The following is a 23,051-nucleotide window of genomic DNA, read 5'->3' as shown; positions in this document are numbered from 1 at the left end:
CCTTCAGGGTTGGTTTCTTTCGCTCAGCATCATGTTTTCAAGGTTCATCCATGTGATAGCATCTATCAGGAGTTCATTTCTGCTTATGGCTGCATAATATTCTGTGAAAGGGCTGTGGCCTATTTTGTTTACCCATTCATCCACTGAGAGACATTTGAGTTGTTTCTACCTTTTCATCCTGGTGGAGAGTGTTGTTAGGAATGCGCTTATGCAAGTATTTGTTCGAATACCTGTTCTCAATTCTTTTGAGGAAACCTCTTTTTAAAAATGGTTGGCAAATCCCCTTAATCTGTTTACCTCCATCTTCTTCCATCCTCTTACCTGGAGTGTGGGTGTGGTGTGGACAGAGGCCATCTGACACCATGCAGGGCCATTACCTTGGGGATGGCAGAGTCGGGCCCCTGGACACGGTGCACCTGCCTGACCAGCCCAGAACGGCCCACATCTAGACTTACCATCTAAGAAAGAAGCGGACTTCTGTCTTGTTTCTCTAAGCCACTGCTGTTGGGGAGTTCAGTGTCATTCATAAGCCAACCTAATCACGTATTCCTGAAATGTAACTCCCACCCACTTGTTCTGTGGTCCATGTTTGGCAGAGATAACAGGAGAAGCCCAGAAGAGATCCGAGACTGTGTCACGAGTCAGCTGTCTCAATCTTTATCAGCCTGGCTTTATAACTGAATCATTGGCCGCAGACAGGACAGTAGCAGACGGGGGGTGTCCGGTGTGTGCCTGGAATTTGCACGTCCTGATCGCAGGAGGACCACACCATCCAGGTGCCGGCAGGTGGTCCAACGTGACAACTAATGCTCCAGTGGCTGGGTCTTCCCTGCCTGCCTAGACCCTATTGTCCATGCCTCCTCTCTAGACAAAGACAGATTTCTATCTTACAGGTTTCTAGGGCTAATTAGGGCTGATAGATACACTAAAAATCGTCTAGCCAAGTGTCTTCAAGCGTTTTGTCAGAAACCACATGAAGAAATTAGAGAGTGTTAAATACACGGGTCTATAACAGATACAGAGTTTCACAAAACAATATTAACCCTCACTTTGTACAATGTACTGATATTTTCCCTTCTACTTCTACTTCTTTTCTTTCCTTTTTTGATTGCTGGTCACAATCCACTAAACTGATTTTACGATCTTCTAACGAGTGACAACTGGCAGCTGGAGAAACAGTGATATAATCCAATACTCCCATATTACAGGAAGAGCACTGAGCCTCCGGAAGGCTTACGGAGTAGCTGAGAAGCAGAGCAAGGCCCAGAAACCAGGTCTGGAATCCTGGTCATTGAGGGTCTGTGAGCCTTTCCCAATGCCCCCTTCTCTCCCCACTGCTCCCCTCCAGGCACATGGGACACCCCTATCTCCTGGCCAGCTCCCCCACCAGCCCCAGGCACACAGGGCCTTCCTCTCAGCTCTCAGCTCTCTTGAGCTTGGGCCATTTCCCTATGTCCTTCCCCCATATTCAGACATGTTCGATCCCCGAAGAGTTTCTTGGCATCTAGATGGTGGGGAGGATAGGGTTCCATTGGCAGCTGAGCAAGGGGCTGGTGAGGCCCAAACCAGGGGTTCTCCACCCTGGCTGCACAGAAGAATGGCCTGGAGAGTTCTCTTGGCCTGAGCCCCTTCCCAGACTGACTCTATTAAATAGTCTCAGGCATATAGGGTAAGCCCTGGTGGTTTTTTGTTTTGGTTTTTTTTTTTTTTTTTTTTCAGTTGTTTTAACCCACCCCAGTGATTCTAATAGGCAGGCAGGACTGAGAATCCCTTCCTGACTTCACACCTATCAGCACCCTCTCCTGCCAACGGTCTGGCCTGAGCCACACGGCCACTCCGGAAGGGAAGTGGGGGAAGTCGCTGGCTCCTGCTCACAGAGGAGGAAACTCAGCTAAGAGCAGGGAAGGCAGACGCCTTCTGAACCCATCCCTCAGCCCCTACCAGAAACCCTGGGTCTTGTTCCCTCCACTCCTAAGCGATAGGGAAAAGAATTACCTCCTTCGACTCACACCCCAGGCTGGCATGTGGGCCCAGGGAGCACGATTGTCCCACATGTGGGGTGCAGCCCAGAAGGGCAGAGACAGACGATTGTGGGAGGTGAAGAGAAACAGCACACAGACAAGAACTGTGGACTTGAGAGGGGTCAGTGAGGGGGCTGAAGGGGGAGAGGGTCCTGGGAGGTCCTCCCTGATTAGAAAATGGACTTCATCTCATGGGTTCTGGTTTTTTTTTTTTTTTTTTTTCCCAGACCCCAAGGCAATGAAAGGCTCCGGAAAGAAGTTTGCAAGTCATAATAAGCTTTGGGGCCTGAGTGCCTATGAAGTGGATACTAGAAGAGCCCCATTTTATTTTATTTAGATTGATTTATTTATTTTAGAGAGAGCTAGAATTAGCACAAATGGGGGGCGGGGCAGAGGGAGAGCGAGAATCTTCAAGTAGGCTCTCCATTTCTCTGAGTGTGGACCCCGATCCCATGACCCTGAGATCATAACCTGAGCTGAAATGAAGAGTCGGACACTTAAACACCGGAACCAGCCAGGTGGCCCTAAAACAGCCCCATTTCAGAGATGAGGAACCTGAGACATGGGGTTAAGCAGCCCGCCCAAGTTCACTCAGCTGGTCAAGACCAGCGGAGATTCAGCCCTTCAGGGCACATCTGTGGATGTGCACTTGTAACGCCGCGCTACCTCTGCATGGAATCCTGGGTGGTGAAGGTGGAACCTGGGGCAGCCCTCACGGCGGGGGTACAGCCGCTGGCAGGTCTGGGTCTGGGAGGACAGAGAGCAGGGGCTGCCGCAGGTGGCAGGAAACTGGGGTGGGGGGACTGAGGCAGAGAAGGGGCAGCTATCCTCATTCACCCACTGAGCGCCTATAGCCCCGAGCCTCTTTGCCCACAGGGGTGATTGGCCTGCAGATGGAGTCTAGAGGTTGCCCTTGTCCAGGGCGCTGAGATGGGAAGCCAGTGCCCCCGTGAAGAGAGCCCTGCACACTCCTGGGTCTGCAGATGCAGGGTAGGACCCCAGGAGGAAGTCTTGGCTGCTGCCACTGCATAAAGAGCTGCTGGTGTCCCAGCTCCAGGGAAAAAGGTGTTGTGGCTGACCCATGGCCCGGAACAGCACAGGTCCTCTGCACATCCCGGGCACGAGTCCCGGGAAGGTATGGCTCTGCCCAGTAAAGCAGTTGGCAAGAAAAGCTCACAGCCTCAGGGTGTCCCCAGAACAGAGGTCCTGGCCTCCTGCAGGTTTGGACCCTGAGGGCTCTGCCTCTGACCCAGGGCCCCCAAGTGGCTTTGGGGGTGGGGAATGAGGCCCCCCCGGGATGGTGGGCCCCAGGACCCTGCACCCCGTTGTGCAGAACACTGCCACCGTCATCCCCGCTACCGCCCGGCTGCTTTCTCCATGAGGAGTGGAGTACCTGAGTCCCTGCTGATTCTAACTAGAACCTTAAGTTAGGACCAGGACATGGAGTGCTCTCAAACCAGCACACATGGGATGCTGCTGGTCTCTGGCTCACACCTGCCGACCCACTCACACTTATTTTTCTGTTCCCTGTGCTCAAAACACTCCTCACCCCCCACCCCGGGCCCCAGACCACGTCTAACTCATTGCACATGACCAAATGCCATCTGCTTCCTGGGGCCTCCACTAGCCCAGACCCTGGCTGAGCTTCATGTCCTCCTCCCCTTGGCCCCCACAGTGTGGGGTTTGGATTCGCAATGCACCCCTAATGACCATCCACCTTGCAGGTCACTTGCCTATGAACTGCTGTTTCCAAGCACGATCAGGCTGGGGGCTCACCAAGGGCAGAGACTACAGTTCCTGGGTCTGTGTCCCCTACTGCACATGCCGTGGCTCCTTTCTCTAGGTGTCCTACTGGTAAAATTCATTCATTCAAGAAACATCTTCCGAGCACCGCCTGGCTGAGTGACTTCGTGCTGAGCTAGGAACTGCATGCGTGACAGTGTGACAAATCCAGGGGAAAGAACGTATCCACCTGTCTCTCTCCTGCCTTTCTGAAAATTGATTTTTTTCCTAACTGGCTCGCGTCTACATTCTGTGGTGACCTTAGGACATCTCCAGTTGATTTAGATGTTGAGCTCTTAGAGTACAGCGACTCCACAAGTCATGGGCACTGACTCACGGGCCTGCGGCCATGGCGTGGTCTCACTGCATCCAGGCTATTCAGGGGGTCCCCACAGGGGATGCGGAATGATGGTTGTGCTTTCGCCCTTGGGCTGAGCACATGCCAAGGCCCAGGCTCCTTGGCCCTGGTTTTCTCCCATGGTGAGAGCGGTCAGTACTAGAAGGAGCCGGACGGAGTCTGTCTACTCCAGGCCTTGCATCTTGCAAACAGGTACCTGGGGCATGGTGATGTCAAGGAACACAAAGGCAGGTGGGCAGAGAGCTCAACTGAGAAACCAAGGTCAATAGTGTTTTCCAGCATCCCAGATGCCACACATGCTCATCTCTGAGTTCTGGTAACAGGACAGAGCGGAAAGGGCACTGCTGGGACTTCGTCTGGGCTCTGCTCCCAACTTCCTGTGTGACCCCGGCAAGCCTGCCCACCTGGAAGGAGCCTGGGTGACGCTGACATCCCCTCATGCTAAAGTCTGTAGGGTCCGGAGCCCTTGCGAACAACCTGAAGCGAATGCATGTTCATAGGAGGAAACGGGATGGGGGAGGGGCTCGTGTTTGCATCCGCCCTGCCCTGGGCTTTGGGATTACCAGCATTCGCCTGTTTGCATCGTGCTGAAGGGTTTCTTTGGCAAACCCTCCCGAGGTCCAAACTACCATTCACGATATTTTACAGGTTTGACTCATGCCCTGTTTGGGTTTGGCGTCGCTGTCAACCCACGAGGCTGAGCACCCCCGACAGGCAATAATTAGCACGCTGCCCAGCAGGGGCACCGACTAACGAGAGCCCAGATCCCTAGCAGTGACCACAGGGCCAAAGAACCTGCACTCCCCTGTAGCTCCGTCTGGCCCCCTGCCCCAGCGAGGCTCAAAGGGACAGCCTCAAGGCACATCGGCTCCTTCTGCCACGCCACACGGGAGGTTTCAGCTCATGGAGTCACTTTCAAAGAGCCTGCGGTACTTCCGGATGTGTGGTTTACCTAGGAGCATTCCAGCTGTGCTAATGATTTTTTTTTTTTAAATCAACTTACACGCTGTCACTCTCGTTCTCCCTGTAGCGCTGAGATGTGCTTTTCTTTGCCTACATTACTGACAGCTGGAACAATTGCACTGAGAAATAGGGGAAGCAGGGCTCAGCCGGCTTGAAAAGGCCAGACGTGTCCACCTGTCTAAGGGACGTGACATCCAGCTGGGTGGAATCCCTGCACATCACTCAGGACTACATTCCAAACATGTTCTACCCCTGCGATCACCTGGAGGGACGAGGCAGTCCCTGAGAAAGAGGCGCCCGTGAATACTATCCTTCAGTACTAAGATTTCGCCTTCAGAGCCTACGGGCCGGGTGTCCTGAGCCGGACATGCGGCCTCCCAGGCTGGCCCCGGGGGAAGCTCGGGCTTCCAGCAAGGACCTGGAGGGAAGATGCCAGGCACTCACCCGTCATGTTCGCCTTCCTCTGCCTCTTCTGTGGAAATGGCACGGACAGACGGACGGAAGGTGTGGGGAGACGGCTGGGGATGCCCTTCCCATTTATAGCAGCCTCTCCTACACATCTAATTAGAATTCTAATGAGGTGGGCGAGGCACCAGGTCAGGCCTGTAGTGCCTGTAAACGTTTCCCTTACGACATACTTGTCACCCAATGGAAGGTCATCCTGCTTGTGCAAGACCAGCCTGGGCAGAAGAAGGGAGATAAGAAATGCCAGCAGTTTGCTTTTGTGATTTTTTTTTTTTTTAAGATGAAATTCCTGGATTGTAGAGTTTAGGAAATGATGTCATGCTTTTTCTCAAAGTACCTTTTCCAGAGCTGATGCTAAGGAGTCCTCTGGGAGGTCAAAAGGGTGTGTCTACAGAACCCAGGAGCAGAAAACGGCGTGGTCGTTTCTCCATGTGCACAGTGTTGGTGTTTTCTGCTTGCACAAGAGGTAGGAGACATCATGGCTGGCTTGTTGAGGTTGTAGTTGGTTGGAGCTTGAAGCAGTGGGTTCTGATGCAAGCAGGGCCCTGGGCCATCACTGAACCTCAAAGCCTTGGAAGCCCCGTCTGAGACCAGGGCATTGTGTCTACCCTTCGCTCCCTAAGTGCTGAGAACAACAATCAAATGAGGTGGTACTCGTGTGAAGTGCACGGATGTGGACTGCAATGGAGTAAATCCAGACCCTGGGGAGACTGTTCTTTCTAAAGAGGCAGTCAGGACAGCCACAGTTAGTTATGGTGACACGGTTTCATCCTGGTTCGGCCTCACGGTATCTGCAGGGGGGTGGGCATAGGTCACCGTCTCTCTCTTGGTCCAGATTCTACAATGGTTTGAAAAGGATCAGGGTAGGGGGATGACCCTTGCCATCTGCATTTTGCCTTTGCTGGTTTGTCATTTACACATTGTTCAGAAAATCTTAGTGTGGATATTTACAAGTACCGGGGTTTCCTGTGATGGACAAAGGAGTCAGGACAAAGCAGACATTGCTCAAGGTCTCCCCCAGGGATGGAGTGGGAAGGAAGACCGAGCACCACAATGACAAGATCAGGTCTCTAGGGAGAAGGTGGGAAGACTGAGCCTCCAGGAAGGTGAGACTGGACAGACCAGCGGGATGGAAAAGAGGAATCGGCATCCTCTATCTGTCCTCTTGGTTCCTGCAGCATCTCGTACCTGGCATACTTTGGGATCCTGATGACCATACGCTCCTCATTGCGCTGGTTCCTATGCTTAGGTCTGCCCCCATCCCAGGACTGAGCTCTTGAAAATATAGTTTGTGTACTATTTGCATCTTTTCTGAGCTGAGTGGAGGGCTTGGTGCATGGCAGGAGTACATGTATTTTTGAATAAGTCAATCAATCCGTCACCATATACATGGATATATGAACTACCATTAATTTGGTGCTCACTGTGGGCAGGTCAAACACTTCACATCTATTACATTTTCTCATCTTTAGAGCAATCCCATGACACTGGTACTATTATTGCTGTCTTGCAGCCGGGAGAAATGGGTGAACTTGAGTGTTTGCAAGCTGGAGATTCACACCCATATGTGAGCAACTCCAGAGCCTATTTGAAATCGGCTGGCCAAGTGAGTGGGAAACACTGAGTTCTCTGGTGGGTCCGAGTAGGGTGACATTGTGCCCACACCAGGCAGAACACGGCCCCCTCTTGGCTCCGGCAGATAACCAAGAAGAGAGAGGAGGGCAGAGGGATGTATGGCATGATGTGCTGGACTCCAGTTAGGAAGTCTGAGTCTTGGCCCCTGCTGTGGCACTGGCCGTGACCCTGAGCAAAGCCCTCCTTATGCTGAGTCAGTCCTGCGGAAACCCTGAGAACTGTGTGCATTGTTTTAGCTGAGGGTCTGAAAGTCCACCATACACTCTTGAGTGTGGCATCAAGAGGGTTTTGTTTATTATGACTCCCGTTGTCGTCTGCTGGGAGCTGAGAATTGGATCCTGGGCACTCCTTTCAGAACACATTGCCCTAAGATGTGCTGCTTTGTCCTGTGGTTGGTTTCAAACTGAAAATGATCAAGGCCCACAAGGCTCAGGAAGAAACGTTGACTTCCCCCCTTCTCCAACTGCCTAAAGTGTTTTTTGCTTGTTTGTTTGTTTGTTTGTTTTTTGTTTTTTAGAGAGGATCTGCTCCAGGAAGGGAGCTGTCACCATAGATGATGGCAGTATGACATGAACTAGGTTTGGTGGACAGGGAGGAGCCTAGCAAATTGGTCTGATCCAAATTCTTCTTTTGTCCCGTTGTTCCTGGATGGCCCAGCAAAGATCTGCTCACCAAACCCTTACCCTTCCCATTCTTCCTGTGCCAGTCCTTCCTTCCCTCTGAAGCCCCAGACCCTTTAGTCCTTAGTCCAGAATGACACAGATACCTCATTTTGCCTCTGGAACCTCTCAAGTTCATGTGGGTTCTCTGCCTGGATGTAATTAAATTTGATTTTCTCCTGTTAATCTGTCTCATATCAATTTAATTCATAGAGCAGCCAGAAGAACCTTGAGGGGCAGAGGAGGATTTTTTCCTCCTCAATAGTTGGCCTAGCTGGCAGAAGAAACTTCCCTGGCCAGAGAAACTGCAGAGGACAGATCCTAGGACCAACCGCCAGCAGAGGTAAGAATTCTTACCCTGACAGCAGCCTGGACACTCTGTCTGCGAGGTCTGGTGGAACCAAAGTGGGGAGAGTCCTTTGTCTCTCTCTGAATTGAGATTAGCAGGAAAAATGTTTGTGGAAGTAGTTCCTTGGATTTAGTGACTCTGGTAAATATGGGTTTTATGGATCCATTTCCCCTCAGAGAGAGTCACTGCCTTTCCCCATCTGTGTCTCTCCTGTCCTTTGTCGTGAGAAGGAAAAGCCGCAGAGGTACAAACACAGGCATAGGTCCTATAAGCCTGCAGCTGGAGCAGCCTCACAGACCCGGGAGCTCATGGTTCTCACCACATCAGCACCTGTTGAGACAAACTGTTGAGACAAACATGTGCTGTGGGTCCACATGATAGGGAAATAAAGGCTGTTGCTAAGCAACATCTTAGAAGCCAAAGTCACAAATGGGTGGGCACAGGTGCAGCATTTAGGAGCACTTAGAGCACTGGCCACCTAACCCTGAGACCCCCTTGTTAGGAGAAGTGGGCCACAGAATGGGTTAGGGGGACACTAGGTCACCTGACAACCTCAAGGACACTTCTGTGGGACCAGGAGCTCTGTAAGACAACACACAGTCCCCCACCCCACAGCTCATGCTCTGAGGGACCCAAGGCTCAGCTAAAGCTGTCCATGTGCATATAAAAGATACTGGGTGAGTTTTTCCTTTCGTCTTGTTCTGGGTTCTGAGACCTTCACTTAGGACCCGTGAGGATACTCTCTCTGCTCTCCATCACTGGGAGGAGCGCTTACTGGAAGTGCAAGAGGCTTGTGCTCCAAGGTCTCCTCTTTGCCCAGCTGTGCCAGCTCTTGTGGGGGGAAAAAAGCCTTTAGGACAACTAGCTTGTTCCATTGGTAGAGCGCGCGACTCTTGATTTCGGTGTTATGAGTTCAAGCCCCATGTTGGGTGTAGAGATGACTTAAAAATAAAATCCTAAAAAAAAAAAAAAAAAAAGAGAGAGAGAGAGAGAGACTTTAAAGCTACAATTCTTGTTTTTTGCCTCCTGACTCTTTGAAAGGGCAAAAGCATGACTGAGAGAATGCAAAGCCTGTTCCCTATCTGCCTCCAGACAATGGCAGAGGTTGCAAGAAACGAAAACATTAAAAGAAAAATTGTGCTGGACTTAAGAAAAAGGGAAAGCTTAAGAAGCCATTTCCCCAAACCCCATCACACTCAGAAAGTTCATTTTTCTTCTCCTGAGGCACAATTTCCCCTCAAATGAGGGGTCAGCTGAACTTTGGCCACTCCCCAGACCCACCATTAAACCTAAAATAGAGGATGGGGAGCCGGATTTCTTAATTGACACCATTGTGATTTTCTCCACCATCTGCTCAGAGGATTTTCCTCCTCCGTCCCCTCCGATTCCATCCAGCTTGTCTGAGTCTCCAGCCCACGTCCCAGCCAGCCCCGATATCTTCAGCTCTCTTAACACCATTCATGCCTTTCTAGTTTCTTCTTATTTTAAGATTTTATTTATTTGACAAAGAGAGAGAGAGAGAGAGAGAGCACGCGCGCAAGAAAGGGGAGGGACAGAGGGAGAGGGAGAAGCAGACTCCCCGCTAAGCAGGGAGCCGGACTCAGGTTGGATTCCAGGACCCTGAGATCATGACCTGAACTGAAGGTAGATGCTTAACTGACTGAGCCACCCAGGCGTCCCATGCCGTTTGAGTTTCAAACTGCTCACCAGCATGCCTTTTCGGTAGAGAGATGTGTTACATAAATTTAATGGCACTACAAAATGTAGTGAAAAAGCCATTTTTGTCTCCCTTCCCTCAGACCAAGTCCCAAATCTCCTACTTCCTTTGCTAGAACTCATTCTGAATTAATTCCCCTGAAAGGGATGTCTTTTTTTTTTTTTTTAAGATTTTATTTATTTATTTGAGAGAGAGAAAGATGAGCAGGAAAAAGGGGACCAGAGGGAGAGGCAGACTTCCTGCTGAGTGCAGAGTCAACAGGGCTCCATCCCAGGACCCTGAGATCATGACCTGAGCTGAAGTCAGACGCTTAACTGACTGAGCCATCAGGAGCCCCTCAAGAGAATGTCTTTAAAAGATGTCCTGATTAGTCCCTGGGCTACACACACAAACAGCTGGATTGAGTGCCAAGCCTGTGTGCATTGCATTAAGCCGGAAAAGGAAAAAAAAGGATTCCATTAGTAGTTCCATACAGGTTTCCCCCACTATAGATAAGCAGAGTGTCCCCATGAAATCTTTCGAAAGCCAAAGTGGCAGAAAATGAGGAAAGCAATTGCTATCAATTTATATGAAAAAAAAATTTTTTTAGGTGTTCCCGGACCCCAAATTAACCTCTCTTTGGTTTTGCTGATACCTTACGACACATCTTGCTAACAGATGCACAGAATAAATTGAGACAAAGCATGGATGCTCACAGGCCCACTGAGAAGCTATGGTGTCTTGATGCTGAGATGCTGAGCGTAGGTCCCAGGGAAGGAGCTCGGTGGGGCAGCCCTCAGCGCCGGCGGTACGTGCGGCCTCCATAAGGGCTCACTGCAGAACGAACACGGAGTGCTATTTTTGCTTTTTGCCCTTTCTCCCCGTAAAAATGAAAATCCCCTTGGGATTTCAGTTAGCGAAAGCAGGGATTCATGTAGGTCTTTCGTAAATGCCAAGTGGTATAACGCAAACTCTTGAAAAGCGGGAGACCCCTGGATCCTCTCTCCAGCCTGGCGGAGTGAGGAGTTGAATCCGTAACAGACTTTCTCTGGTTAGCAGGGTGTACTTTTGCATACTTCACCGTGGAACACTCTAATCTTGCCAGCGAAGAAAGAAGGTAAATTTGACTGAGACTGGAATGAGATCTATCTACTCGTACAGGACCTCAGGGCCATAAACCTTCGCTCTTCCTCTGCATCCTGCCATCCCCGGTCTGGTCATTATTCTTAGCTCCGTTCCTGCTGAGACAGTCTGGTGTATCGTAATTGATCTCTGCTCAGCTTTCTTTTCTCTCCCATTGCACCCTGACTTGCAAATTTCTTTTTGCATCTGCATTCAGAGGGGGACAATTAACACAGACTCGCAAACTTCAGGAATATTTCGAGCCTCCCTCAGTATTTTCCAAGCACTTAAAGCAGACTTGGATTCTTTTTTTTTTTTTTTTTTTTGAAGATTTTATTTATTTATCAGAGAGAGAGAGGGGGAGAGAGCGAGCACAGGCAGACAGAATGGCAGGCAGAGGCAGAGGGAGAAGCAGGCTCCCTGCTGAGCAAGGAGCCCGATGTGGGACTCGATCCCAGGATGCTGGGATCATGACCTGAGCCGAAGGCAGCTGCTTAACCAACTGAGCCACCCAGGCGTCCCCAGACTTGGATTCGATAGCCTTTACCCAGGGCTCCATACTTGTTCACTCTGTTGATGGTCTTTTACTTTGTGATCAAACTAAGCTCTTACAGACCCTCATCCTGCTCAAGGCACGAGCTGACCCAGGCCAGAGAGCCCCCAGACCTAATTTCAATGGGCGCAAACAACTATTACCTTCTTAGGATACGAGTTCATGTCGGGACATTCGAAAGCTCACCCTAAAATGTGTTGAGTCAATTTTGTCTGTTTCTTTCCCCCAAACAAGAAAGCAGTCACATAAATTTTCAGGGGCAGCTGGCCATGGCTGCCTGTGGATCCTTAATTTTGCAACTCTTGTTAAATGTCTGTATGCCCTTCTCCTAGATACCATATATCCCAGCCCTCACAGACAGGAGCCTCCTTCGAAGCCTTGGAACTAACACGCCAGCACCCCCAGCTCTTGGCTTGCTGAATTTTAACAAATCTTTTCATGTATCCTGCCATAAAAATCGTGGGATTCCTACCAGCATCTTAGGGCAATCTTGTGTCTCTCGGATATGTCTTACGGGTTTATTTCTCGTGCCAGTTCGACCTTGTGGTATCAGGTATGATCTCATGCTCACATGCAGTAGTGGCTTCTGCCAGCTTGAATGACAAAGCCAACGCACTTACATTAAGTTTCCACATTCATCCCTGTATTCCCCATGCGGTGTCCGCTCTCTCACGTTCATAAAACCCAGCGCCCCTCTACACAGTGATAGACCACTTGCGTACAAGCTCTTGACTAACCCTTCCATCATCTTAGATGGTTGTCACACTTGAAATCCGGCTACCTTCCTGACCCCCCCCACCCCTGATAATGGAGAGCCCACTCTACTCCCATGATTGCCTTTCAGGTATAGACGGGGTCTCAAATCCCAAGAGGATCTCTCAGACATCCCTTTAAAACACCCAGACGGACTTCTATTTTGTGAAGGCTCCTAGAAATGATCTTTCTGGGCAGACACAATAATTATGGCTATGCCATAGTTTCCCCTGCCATGAACAGTGGAGACCTCTTCTTTGCCTGTTAAAATCATCGCATACTGCTGAACTCCTGGCTCTTACTAGAGCTTGCATGTTGGCAGCAGGGAAAACTGCCACTATTGCTTTTGAAGGCTGTCGTGCTGTTGGCACAATTTGGAAATTCTCTGAATTCTTCACCTCTGCTGGTACTCCAGTTGCTAATGGGCATATAATTGCTGGCCTATTACAAGCTATTCACCTCCCTTCTAAAGTCACCATGGTTCATTTGTTCATTGTTCCCAAATTAAGGAAACCGATGTTATATCTTTAGGAAATGATAGGACTAACAGAGCTGCTAACTATGCAGCCCTAAATGGACCCCTTTATCCACTCTCCACCCAATTTGCAAACCTGCCTTTATCCTTGACAAATACTATCAACTCGCAGGCACATACCCCACAATCTGAAAAAGACAGTACCATACAAAAGGATGCCAAACAATTATCAAATGGATTATATATTTCTCTTCTCTCTCTTTTTTTTTTTTTTAAACCCTTTGGCTTGTGCTTTTCTTCCACCAAATGGGACATATGGACAGACAGGAAATAAAGAACAAAAAGTCAGTTGGTTTTGCCTTGGCATCCACAAAATTCCTGACCAAATTATTTTCCTGTGTAACTAGTTGTGAATCTCACCAAATTTCTGGAAGAAATTGGTATGCTCAGGAAGTCCTCCTAGGCCCGTGCTACCCTTTGCTGTCCTTCTGATGGACTTTGTACATTTGCCCTCAGCTTTGGGCTGTTCTCACTGTTTGGTTATTGTCTGCGTATTTAGCAGTGGACTGATGCCATCTGACCAGAAGAGCTCATGCCGCAAGAGTGGTAAAGAAATTAATAACTGAGATTGTTTCTCATTTTGGCATCTGTTTAGGGACTGAATCAGATCAAGGAACTCATTTTACAGAAGAGGTAAACCACTTCCTTGCAAAAACTCTGGGGTACTCATTAAGATTTCATACCCTGTATCATCCTTGATCATCAGGGCACGTGGAACATAACAATCTGGACAGAAAAAGGACTTTAGGAAACATCTGTCAAGCAATCAGACTTAAATGTCCAGAAGCATGTCCTTGGCTCTTATAAAGATCCAGAATACTCCAAATAGGGGACATGGAAGTAGCATGTGAGTACCCAGTGCCTATGGGGATCTCTCAAACTCCTGTGGGTTAAGTGAACATTACAGGGACTGAAGTGAACAAGTTAATGCCATGACTAGCTATCTGTGAGCATAACTAGTATACTTGAAGCATATCACCAATAGGTAAAAAAGGCATGGCGCCCACTGACGGGCGAACTTTGCCACCCCTTCTGACCAGAAGACTGGGCATGCATCAAAGTCTTTAGAAGCAAACATGTGCTGTTTCCTCTCTGGGACAGACCTTATGAGTTACTGCTAATCACTCACACTGTTATCAAAATAAAAGAAAAATCCTCCTGGGTTCATGCAAACTACACCAAAGCAGACCCAGATCACTGGTCTCAAGACCATTGCCTTACAGGTAACCTTAAAATGAGGATTTCCGGAGCCAGTTCCCAGGCCCCAGAAGTGGTCAGCATCACGAAGTAGACAGCTTTTCCCAAGATCATGGAGTAGGTAACTTTCCTTTCACCTGTCTCTCCTTTAAAACAAATGAGCAAGTAAACAAACAGAAACACCCTACCTTCATTCACTCTACAACCCAGCAACAACTACAAAATCAAACACTCCTTTTCTTATTAAGACTTTTCCATATTCATGAATCACAAAGTTGGCTGGAGACCACAGGTCTTGATCTATCCCACTTCCTATCTCTAAGTTTCCACTCTGGGCGTCTTTTCGATCTGTGTCTTGGCCTTATTAGCAGCACTCCTTTTCAATAGGTCGCGTGCAGAGTGCGTATCCCCCATGCCAGGTGGCCGCACCCAGCCCCATTACTGGATGGCCCCACTCCTGGGACTGGGAGCTGCTCTAAGGAGCCATGGGGACATGTGTTTCCACTTGTTCTTCCCTGTTTGTCCTCATTATAATCTGTGCCTTCCCTCCCATGACGACGGCTCCCTCGCCACTTGGCGACTAACTTGTTTCTCTCTCCATAGTCGCAGGCTCAGCTTTTAAGATAGGAAATTTCCAGGAAGCTTCAGAGGAGGGAACCCTGAAGGTTCAGAACGCATTGCCCTAAGATGTGCTGCTTTGTCCTGTGGTTGGTTTCAAACTGAAAATGATCAAGGCTCACAAGACTCAGGAAGACACATTGACCTCCCCTCTTCCCCAACTGCCTAAAATGTTTCTTTTTTTAGAGAGGGCCTGCTCCAGGAAGGGAGCTATCACCATAGATAATGTCAGTGTGACATAAACTAGGTTTGGACAGGGAGGAGCCCAGCAAGTTGGCCTGATCCAAGTTCTTCTTTTGTCCCGTTGTTCCTGGGTGGCCCAGCAAAGATCTACTCACCAAACCTTTACCCTTCCCATTCTTCCCATGCCTGGCCTTCCTTCCCTCTGAAGCCCCAGACCCCTTAGTCCTTAGTCCAGAATGACATAGATGCCTCATTTTGCCTGACTGTCTTTGGAATCGCTCACGTATATGTGGGTTCTTTGCACGGATATAATCAAATTTGATTTTCTCCTCTTAATTGGTCTCATCCCAATTTAATTCACAGAGCAGCTAGAAGAAACTCGAGGGCCAGAGGAACTTTTTCTTCCCCAACAGTTTCAGTGACCTGGCCAGGTCCCTTGTAGAGGTGATGGGGAGGTGGTGGTGTGGAGGTCACACAGACGTAGGTCCAAATTCCGGTTCTGCCAGGTTATCTCACTTTTCAGAGCCTCTGTTTCCTCATCTGTAAAGTTGAGTTTGAGGTGCAGCAAGAATCAAAACAATGAATAGAAAGTGCTTAGCACACTGTCTGCCTGGCATAGCCCAGTGTAATCCGTTGGTGTGGGCGTCATTAGTCTTCTTATAACCTTTATAGAACCCTCCAGTCCTGAGTGGTGCAGATTTTGCCCCAGGACCCACAAGCATGGACAGTGGTGCCTGCCTACTTGGTCTTCCCTTGGAAAGGTCTGTGGCTGATCAGTCTTAACCCCAGTGTGGTAGAAAGAGTCCCAGGTTGGATTCAGAAGACCTGAGCTCTGTGGCATGCCCACCGTGGGACCTAGATGGAAATCTTTTACTTCTCTGAGCCTCAGTTCCCTCCCAGGGTTGTAGCAAGGCTCAACACCATGAAATCCTGCATATGACACTCCTGTGTAGATAAGGTGGTGTTGCACAGACATCAGGGCTGGGCTTCTTCCTCCTCTCCCTGTTTCCCCGGCCAGCTCCCCTACAACCTGCTGACCGATACACAGCAGGGCCCTGCTTGTGCCACCCAAGAGTCTGCCCTTAGTTGGCCTGATGTTAGCTGCTGGAGGATTGCACCATGGCTGTGGCCACAGCCCCAATAATTTGCATGCTTATGTCACAATTTTAGCTAAATGACTTTCAGTTCATAGGTGGAGTCACCCAGCTACATGCAGGATGAAATTCCTGCTTGGCCACACTCTGCACCTTGAACTCCAGTTAAAATGGAACATGCACATGTGGGCTTTTTTTTTTTTTAAAGATTTATTTATTTACTTGAGTGGGGGGAGGGGAGGAGGGCGAGGGTGAGAATCTCAAGCAGACTCCACACTAAGCACAGAGCTGGACATGGGGCTCGATCTCACGACCCTGAGATCATGACCTGAGCCAAAACCAAGAATCAGATGCTCAACTGATTGTGCCACCCAGGCACCTCCAAGTATGGGCTTTTTTTAAAAAAGACAACGTTGGGTGATGGGAATTAAAGAGGACACATGATATTATGAGCACTGGATGTTATATGCAACTAATGAATCATTAAACATTATATCAAAAACTAATGATGTACTATATCTTGGCTAATTGAATTTAAATAAAAAAATTAAAAAAAAATTTTAAAGGCAATATTAATTAATCATTTGCCTTTTTCCTCCCTCCAATTAAGGGATTTAGGGCTGCTGAGAGTTTTGCAACCTGTGGAGAGACACAGAATCTTATGCAATGGCATCAACCCGGGCTTTCTTCAAGCCCAAGGATCCCCTTTTCTGACAAATTTCTCTTGAAAACTCCAGTGGTGGAGAACTTGCCCCTCTCCAAGCAGCCCACACCCTCACTAGCCGGCTCTGGTTGTAACAGTCCTTTCTGGGGTTCTTCTGTTCAAGGACTCTCTTCCCCCATTCCACAGGAGCTCCATGAGGGCAGGAACTGTCTACATCCAAGACTGGCATCCATCAGTGCATCCCCGTGCCGGGGGCAGGCCGGGAGCTCTCAGTAAGCTGGGGTTCAAGTGCATTGAAAGGACCAGAAAGTTCTTCCTCATTTGAACTGAGAATTTGTCCCCCTAGAGCATCTACCTGGTGATCCTCATGGCTTCCCCTGAAACCCCTCATTGAGCCCACATGAAATAAGTCTGTTCTTCCTCCACCCAACCATGACCATGTTCTCCCCCAGCACGGGGGCAAATCTGGCAAACACCTCCCCCATGCCCCGCAATACATCTTCTCTTCTCCAGGTTCAGTGTCCGTGTCTTCAACCATTCCTGATGAGTCTGATTTAGAAATCGCTCCCTGTCTTGGTGAGATCATGTTATTCCCTCCTCTGAAAACTTCAGTGGCTCTCCGTGGACTCCTGCAGCCCCAATTCCCTGGTCTGGCATTAGGACCCTCCAGTGTATATTCAAACTTAATTCCATTGTTTCCTCCTCAACAAAACGCATTGAATCTTTTTTCCTAGAACCCGACCTCCTTGTCCCTGCCTCTACACTGCAATGCCGTTGCAGGCAACACCTTCTCCATCCCTTCCGGCTCTAGGTCTCATCCCTACCAAAGCCCCAAGCAAGTCCCTCCCTCCCTCCCGATCCTGCCAGTGTATTGCAGAAAGAGGGTTTGCAATGAAACCGGCAAATCTAGGTGTCAGTCTCAGAGACACATTTTCACTGGTCACAAGCGTGTATTTTTATAATCACACTGACCCTGGGCAAATCACTTAAATTCTCTGAACCTAAGGCTTCCCCTTTGAAAAATGGGGGGATCCCCATACCCCTCACTCTCTAGAGCAGTCTGAGGAGTCGTGAGATGACCTAAGGAAAGCCCTTGGTACATGACAAGACACGTGGACACCCCCACCTCAGCGCCTCTCGGACATGCCCTGTGCCATTCACCAGGCACTAACAACACACTACCTAGATGTGTCAGGGATGCCTCCTTGGGCGGGGAGTGTGCCAGCCCACACGGCTGGCTGCCATTTCCTGATGCCAGGCTCTGTGTGAAGAGTTTCGTAGCAGTTAACTTTTAAGCCTCCTGACAACCCCAGGAAGGAGCTACTCCTATCCTGTGGCACAGATCAAAAACCAGAGGCTGGGAGAAGCTATGGAACTTGTCAAGCTTCTGCCGCTGACCAGTCACAGCACCAGGGTCTAGAATCTCAAGGTCTGAAATCAGGTCTGCCTCATGGCAGAGGCCCCGCCTCCACCACTCTGTCTCTGACAAATTCTCTGGTTCAGTGAAACCAGGGTCTTGCATTCAGTAGGCTATCCCGGATCCTGGCGATGATGGTGTTAATAACCCAGGGCTGAACAGGAAGGTGAGCCCATTTCCAGGACTAAGAGCAAAGATTCCATTTTAATAAGTTCACACCCCAAATGTTCCACTCCTGCCCAAATCAACAAAACTTTGAGGGAAGAGTAGACATGTAGAAACCCTTATAACTCCTGTTGTATTCATCTCATCAGATGCCTGCTCGCGTGATATCAGTGCTGAGGGACACCCAGCCCCCGAGAAGACAGATGGGGAGCGATGGAACTTTTTTTTTAAAGACAGAAACTGATAAGAACTAAAGGGGTGTGCATACCGCTCATGGAGAGAGTCCAGAAGAAATGATTTATACCATTGTGGAGATAAGAGTTATTTATTGAGAAGGATGCCTTTCGGGCATACCCTGAAGGTCAAGATCACAGAGAGACATTCCTGGCGGGAGGAAAGTGAGTGGAGGACTGTACATGGTTCTGCCCAGGAAGTCTACGAATGAGTTTATCAGAAGTGCTGAGTGCCCAAGAGCAGTGGGAAGGGGACAGAGAGGCCCTGTTCCAAAGGGAAACAGAAGGAAGGCACTTTCATCCAGAGGCGGGGGGAAGGTAGAGCCATGGGCAGCGCCAGCTTGCCTTGGGTCGGAGGCCTCCTGATGGACACGTGGATTCCTCTGCCCGGCTGTCCCTGTGAGCCAGTCACAGAAAAGCCAGACTGCGGGGAGAGGAGAAGCTGCAGCCCATCCTGTGCGGGCTCCCAGGCCATGACCGGGAAAGCCACCTGGTGGTTTGCATCAGAACAGAGGCAAGCAGAGTGCACTTGAGGTCAGGGATGCCAGAGAGCAGGTCTTCGGGGCTGTGTTAAGTCCCAGAAAGGAAATGATCTGAGAAGTCATCCAGCCTGACCTGGTCATTTTAGAGATGAGGAAACAGGCCTTCGGAGAAAAGACTTGCCTGCAGTGACCAAGTAATCGACTGACCTGTGTCTCAAAGCCAGAAGAGCGTTTAGAGGTCAAGTCGTCTACCTTCTCCTTTTACGGATGAGGACGCCCATGTCCGAATCACCTGGGACTAGAGAGAGGCCTTTCTGGCCTTCTGCACCTGCTTTCCTCTGCACTGTCCATCTTTTCCTTTCGGCCGAGAAACCCAAGGCAGAAAGGCCTATGCGGTGGCCTGCAAGAGTAGGGAAGTATTTGCCCCTGTTCGGTAGCGGCAAACATTATTTAATTGCTGAACACTCATACTATGGCCGCAGAATTCGCTCTTAAAATCACCCTCTCCCCCGATCTTTAGCCAGCCCCTAGGAAGCCGCTGTTGTTACAGGGGAGCAAATGAATGCCCAGAGGGACCACAGCATCTTAAGAGAAGCCAGACTCAAGCGGGAGACTTGAGTCGTACTTCCTCCCCACTTGGTGTAAGGGCTAATAGTAAGTGGGTTTCAGGAAAAGCGTGTGTTTGGATCACACCCGTGCTGGCTTGCCACATGACAGAGCATAAGCTGCTTGAGCATAAAGGTAATTTAGGAAGAAGCCTAAAGCCCTGGGAGGGGGTATAGGGCAGTCCAGGGGAGTGTGGTAGGTGGACGGGCTGGGAGTCTGGTGGTGCAGGGAGCATGCTCTGGTCCCAGCCCTGAGGTTCCCCTACTGGCAGACTGGGAACCAGGCACTCCCTCTCAGGGCCCACCTCTGCAGCTACCACCGCGATAAGAGAATTAGGTGGCTCGTTTATGCCCTGCCTCTAATCTGGATCCTTCCCAGGACTGAGGTGGGGGGATGGGGGGCGTTGGGGAAGACTGAAGAATCAGTAGATCATCCTCTAAGGTCTCAAAAGAAAAGGAAAAAAAGATCTGAGGGGCAAACCTTTGCTTCTGGATTCTATTCATACACACACACACACACACACACACACACACACACACACCATTTATTATGTCCATTGCGCGGAGCTGTCTTTTGACATTTTGGGAGACGAAAAAATAAACACGTTTTAGGGAGGGCCATGCCTACCGAAACCTGGAAAAGGGTACATATTCTAATACATACAAAAGAACAGTTTATAACATTTGTTAATAAAGGGGAATGTTTTAGGAAAAAATGTGTTTGATAATAGGAAGCTTATTAAATCGCGTCAGAGCCCCACATGCAGATATTAGAAAGGATGACGTAGATATTTATGTATTTAACATTGACGGATGTCCGTGATATGTTCACTAAAAACCAAAATTATGTGCATGAGTGAACATATTTAAACAATTGTGTATGAATCTGATACACACATACATACTTGCTGTCACAGAAAAAAAATCTAGTATGCCTAGTACACAGAAAATTTCCTGCTACAAAGTAAACAGTCATCTCTGTGGTGTTATTAAATGATCTTGATACTTTATAAAAATCTCTGTGTTTTTTCAATTTTTATAAATCATATTATAAATCCTATCACCCATCTTTAGAATCAGAGAAACAAATTTCCATTAAAAAAAAAAATGACTAGGGGACTCCTGGGTGGCTTAGGCGGTTAAGTGTCTGCCTTTGGCTCAGGTAATGATCCCAGGGTCCTGGGATCGAGCTCCGCATCGGGCTTCCTGCTCATCAGGGAGTCTGCTTGTCCCTCTCCCACTCTCCCTGCCTCTGCTCTCTCTCTTTCTCTTTCCATCAAATAAACAAAATCTTAAGGAAAAAATGACCAGATAACCACAGATGTTAATGATTTACAGAAATACAAAGTAGATTGAAAAACTGTGATATAAGATGATTCATCTTGTGATGGATCTTTGTAACAAATGTAGGAATGTTAAAAGCCTAGGATGACATTCAACAAAAGGCATATGGTTTGAATCCTTGATTTTGCTTTGCTGTATTGTCCAGTGTCTATAATGAATCTGTATAAACTAGGTAACAAGAAAGAAAGAGAAGTTTTTATTTTTTGAAGAAAGTCTTAATAAAATAGAGTCCCTGCCGTTAAGAGCTGATCATTTAACAGAGGAGCTGAGAGCAGAATATACCTGACTGAAGTAGGCCTCAGGGATCCATAGGTTCACCTTCTGCAGGAGGTGAATAACCAAAATGGGGTAAGGACACAAGGAAAGATTTATGGAAGAGAGAGCGTGTGGGCCCTGGCTTCAAAGGTGGACATGAAGAAACAAAAATTGGAAGAAAGGCATTCTCAGCCGAGAAAGGCCCACTGGATCAACACTTCCTTAGGATACTACTGCGAAACCCCACCCCTCACCCCCTCATCCCCCCCGAGCATCATGCTTCATCATTATCAAGCTAGCTCGTGTCTTTTCCAACAAGGCAGCTAGGAATGAGTGCCAAGGGTCCACTCTGATTTGATCTTGTTACATATCGAACAGCTAAGTAAAAATGGATTCAGCACTAGACAATGTACTAATGAATTATTTCACAGCTCGAGTATTGGCTCTTGGCTAGATTTGATTGGCAGCTGAGGTCTTCATCAAGTTTATCCAGCACTGGAACTTCTTGCATTGTCAAGGACCAGCAGGAAGATCCCAAGCAGCAGATTTAGATCTTGGTTTCATGCACCTATAAAAAAAACAACAACAAACAAACAAACAAACCTCTAAAGCTTGTTCCTGGCATGGTATGAATTTTCTTCAACACAAGGAGGTTGTGTTCTTTGCTCTCTCCTGGAAGAGATCCGGGATAATCAGAAGGGTGGGAGGTGAGTTCTGAGAATGGCTCTGTTCACCTCACTGGAATGTAAAGATCTGGAAAGTCCAAATAAGTCCAGCTCTTAAAGGTGCAGGGATTTCTACTAAATCTCAGTAGGAACAGCAGAATCCGTGATGTGTGAGTCACAACCCTCTCCCCTCTAGCTCCCCGTGAGGAGAGCTCTACTCTAGACAGGGGACTCTGCCAGATGAACGGTGCCCGTTCATCTGTGTCATGGAACAACTGGACCCTTGACCTTGGAGAGTCTGGATTTTAGAGGTTTTTAGTTCCATAGCTTTTGGTTTTGTTTTGTCTTTAATAGCAGAGCCTATTTTTAAAGGCAAACTTTGGTTCTCCCGGGACTGTAAAGCCTAGATTCTCCAGTATGGCAGAAAGCAAGGAAACAGGACTAAGAATCAAGACATTTGGTGTCAGGTACTTACTGTTTTCTTGGGCAAGTCACTTCCCCTTTCTGGGCTTCCACTCCTAGGAGAGAGAGAGAGAGAGAATGCCCATTTAGGAAGACAACTCAGCACTGTCCCAAAGACTCAAAAGTCATGATCAGACTCTACTCTCCCCACAACCATCCCCTCCTAAGTTGTTCTCTCCTCCATAAGTAACTCTCATGTCCTCTCTGTCTCTCTGTTTCTGTCTCTCAGTCTCTCTATCTCTGTTTCTCTTGTGTCTATTACAATATCTATTTCCTCAAAAGCTCTGGAAGATGTTTTGGAGTGTGTTAGAGATGAGGGTTGAGTATACGTGCTTAGAGCTTCTGATATATGAAGGCTTAAAGCAAAAAGAATGTCCTGATGGGAGAGCTGAGAGCTGGGTCTGGGAGGAAACACAGGTAAGGGAAGCAATTGGTCATAAAGGGAAACTTGGAACAAGAAGAGTGGGACTGAAGTAGACTTACAAGTCAAGTAGGCAGGTAAGTCAGTAGGTTTGCTTCTCCCCTCATTCCTCCCTTCCTTTCCTCGTCTCTTTCCCTTCCATTCCCAAAAAAGAAAGGAGGAAATGATCCTCAGTGCTTGCCATGTGCGAGCCACCATATTTGTTCCCGTATCAACTCCAAGTTTCTCTCACTTCCGCCATTCACACAGCATGTTCATGGGTTTGCTATCTCTGCCCTCTAGCTATACCATTACTTACTTAATATTTTTCTTTAAATTAACTCTCTTTTCTTTTCTCTTTGCCTTATATACCTAC

General features: G+C 48.5%; 1 protein-coding gene across 1 annotated transcript in view; it reads right to left on the bottom strand.

Moving 5' to 3' along the window:
* TGM3 (transglutaminase 3) overlaps positions 1 to 5,616 on the bottom strand; it is a 41,081-nt gene extending 35,465 nt beyond the window's left edge. The window contains exon 1 of the mRNA XM_032351220.1: positions 5,569 to 5,616. Within this exon, the coding sequence (XP_032207111.1) occupies positions 5,569 to 5,575 (7 nt within the window). The 5' untranslated portion in view covers positions 5,576 to 5,616. The remainder of the gene's footprint in view (positions 1 to 5,568) is intronic.
* Positions 5,617 to 23,051: the final 17,435 nt, after the last annotated feature.

This window comes from Mustela erminea, chromosome 7, assembly GCF_009829155.1.
Source record: "Mustela erminea isolate mMusErm1 chromosome 7, mMusErm1.Pri, whole genome shotgun sequence".
Lineage (NCBI taxonomy): Eukaryota > Metazoa > Chordata > Mammalia > Carnivora > Mustelidae > Mustela > Mustela erminea.
This window is presented reverse-complemented; position numbering and strand designations above follow the sequence as displayed.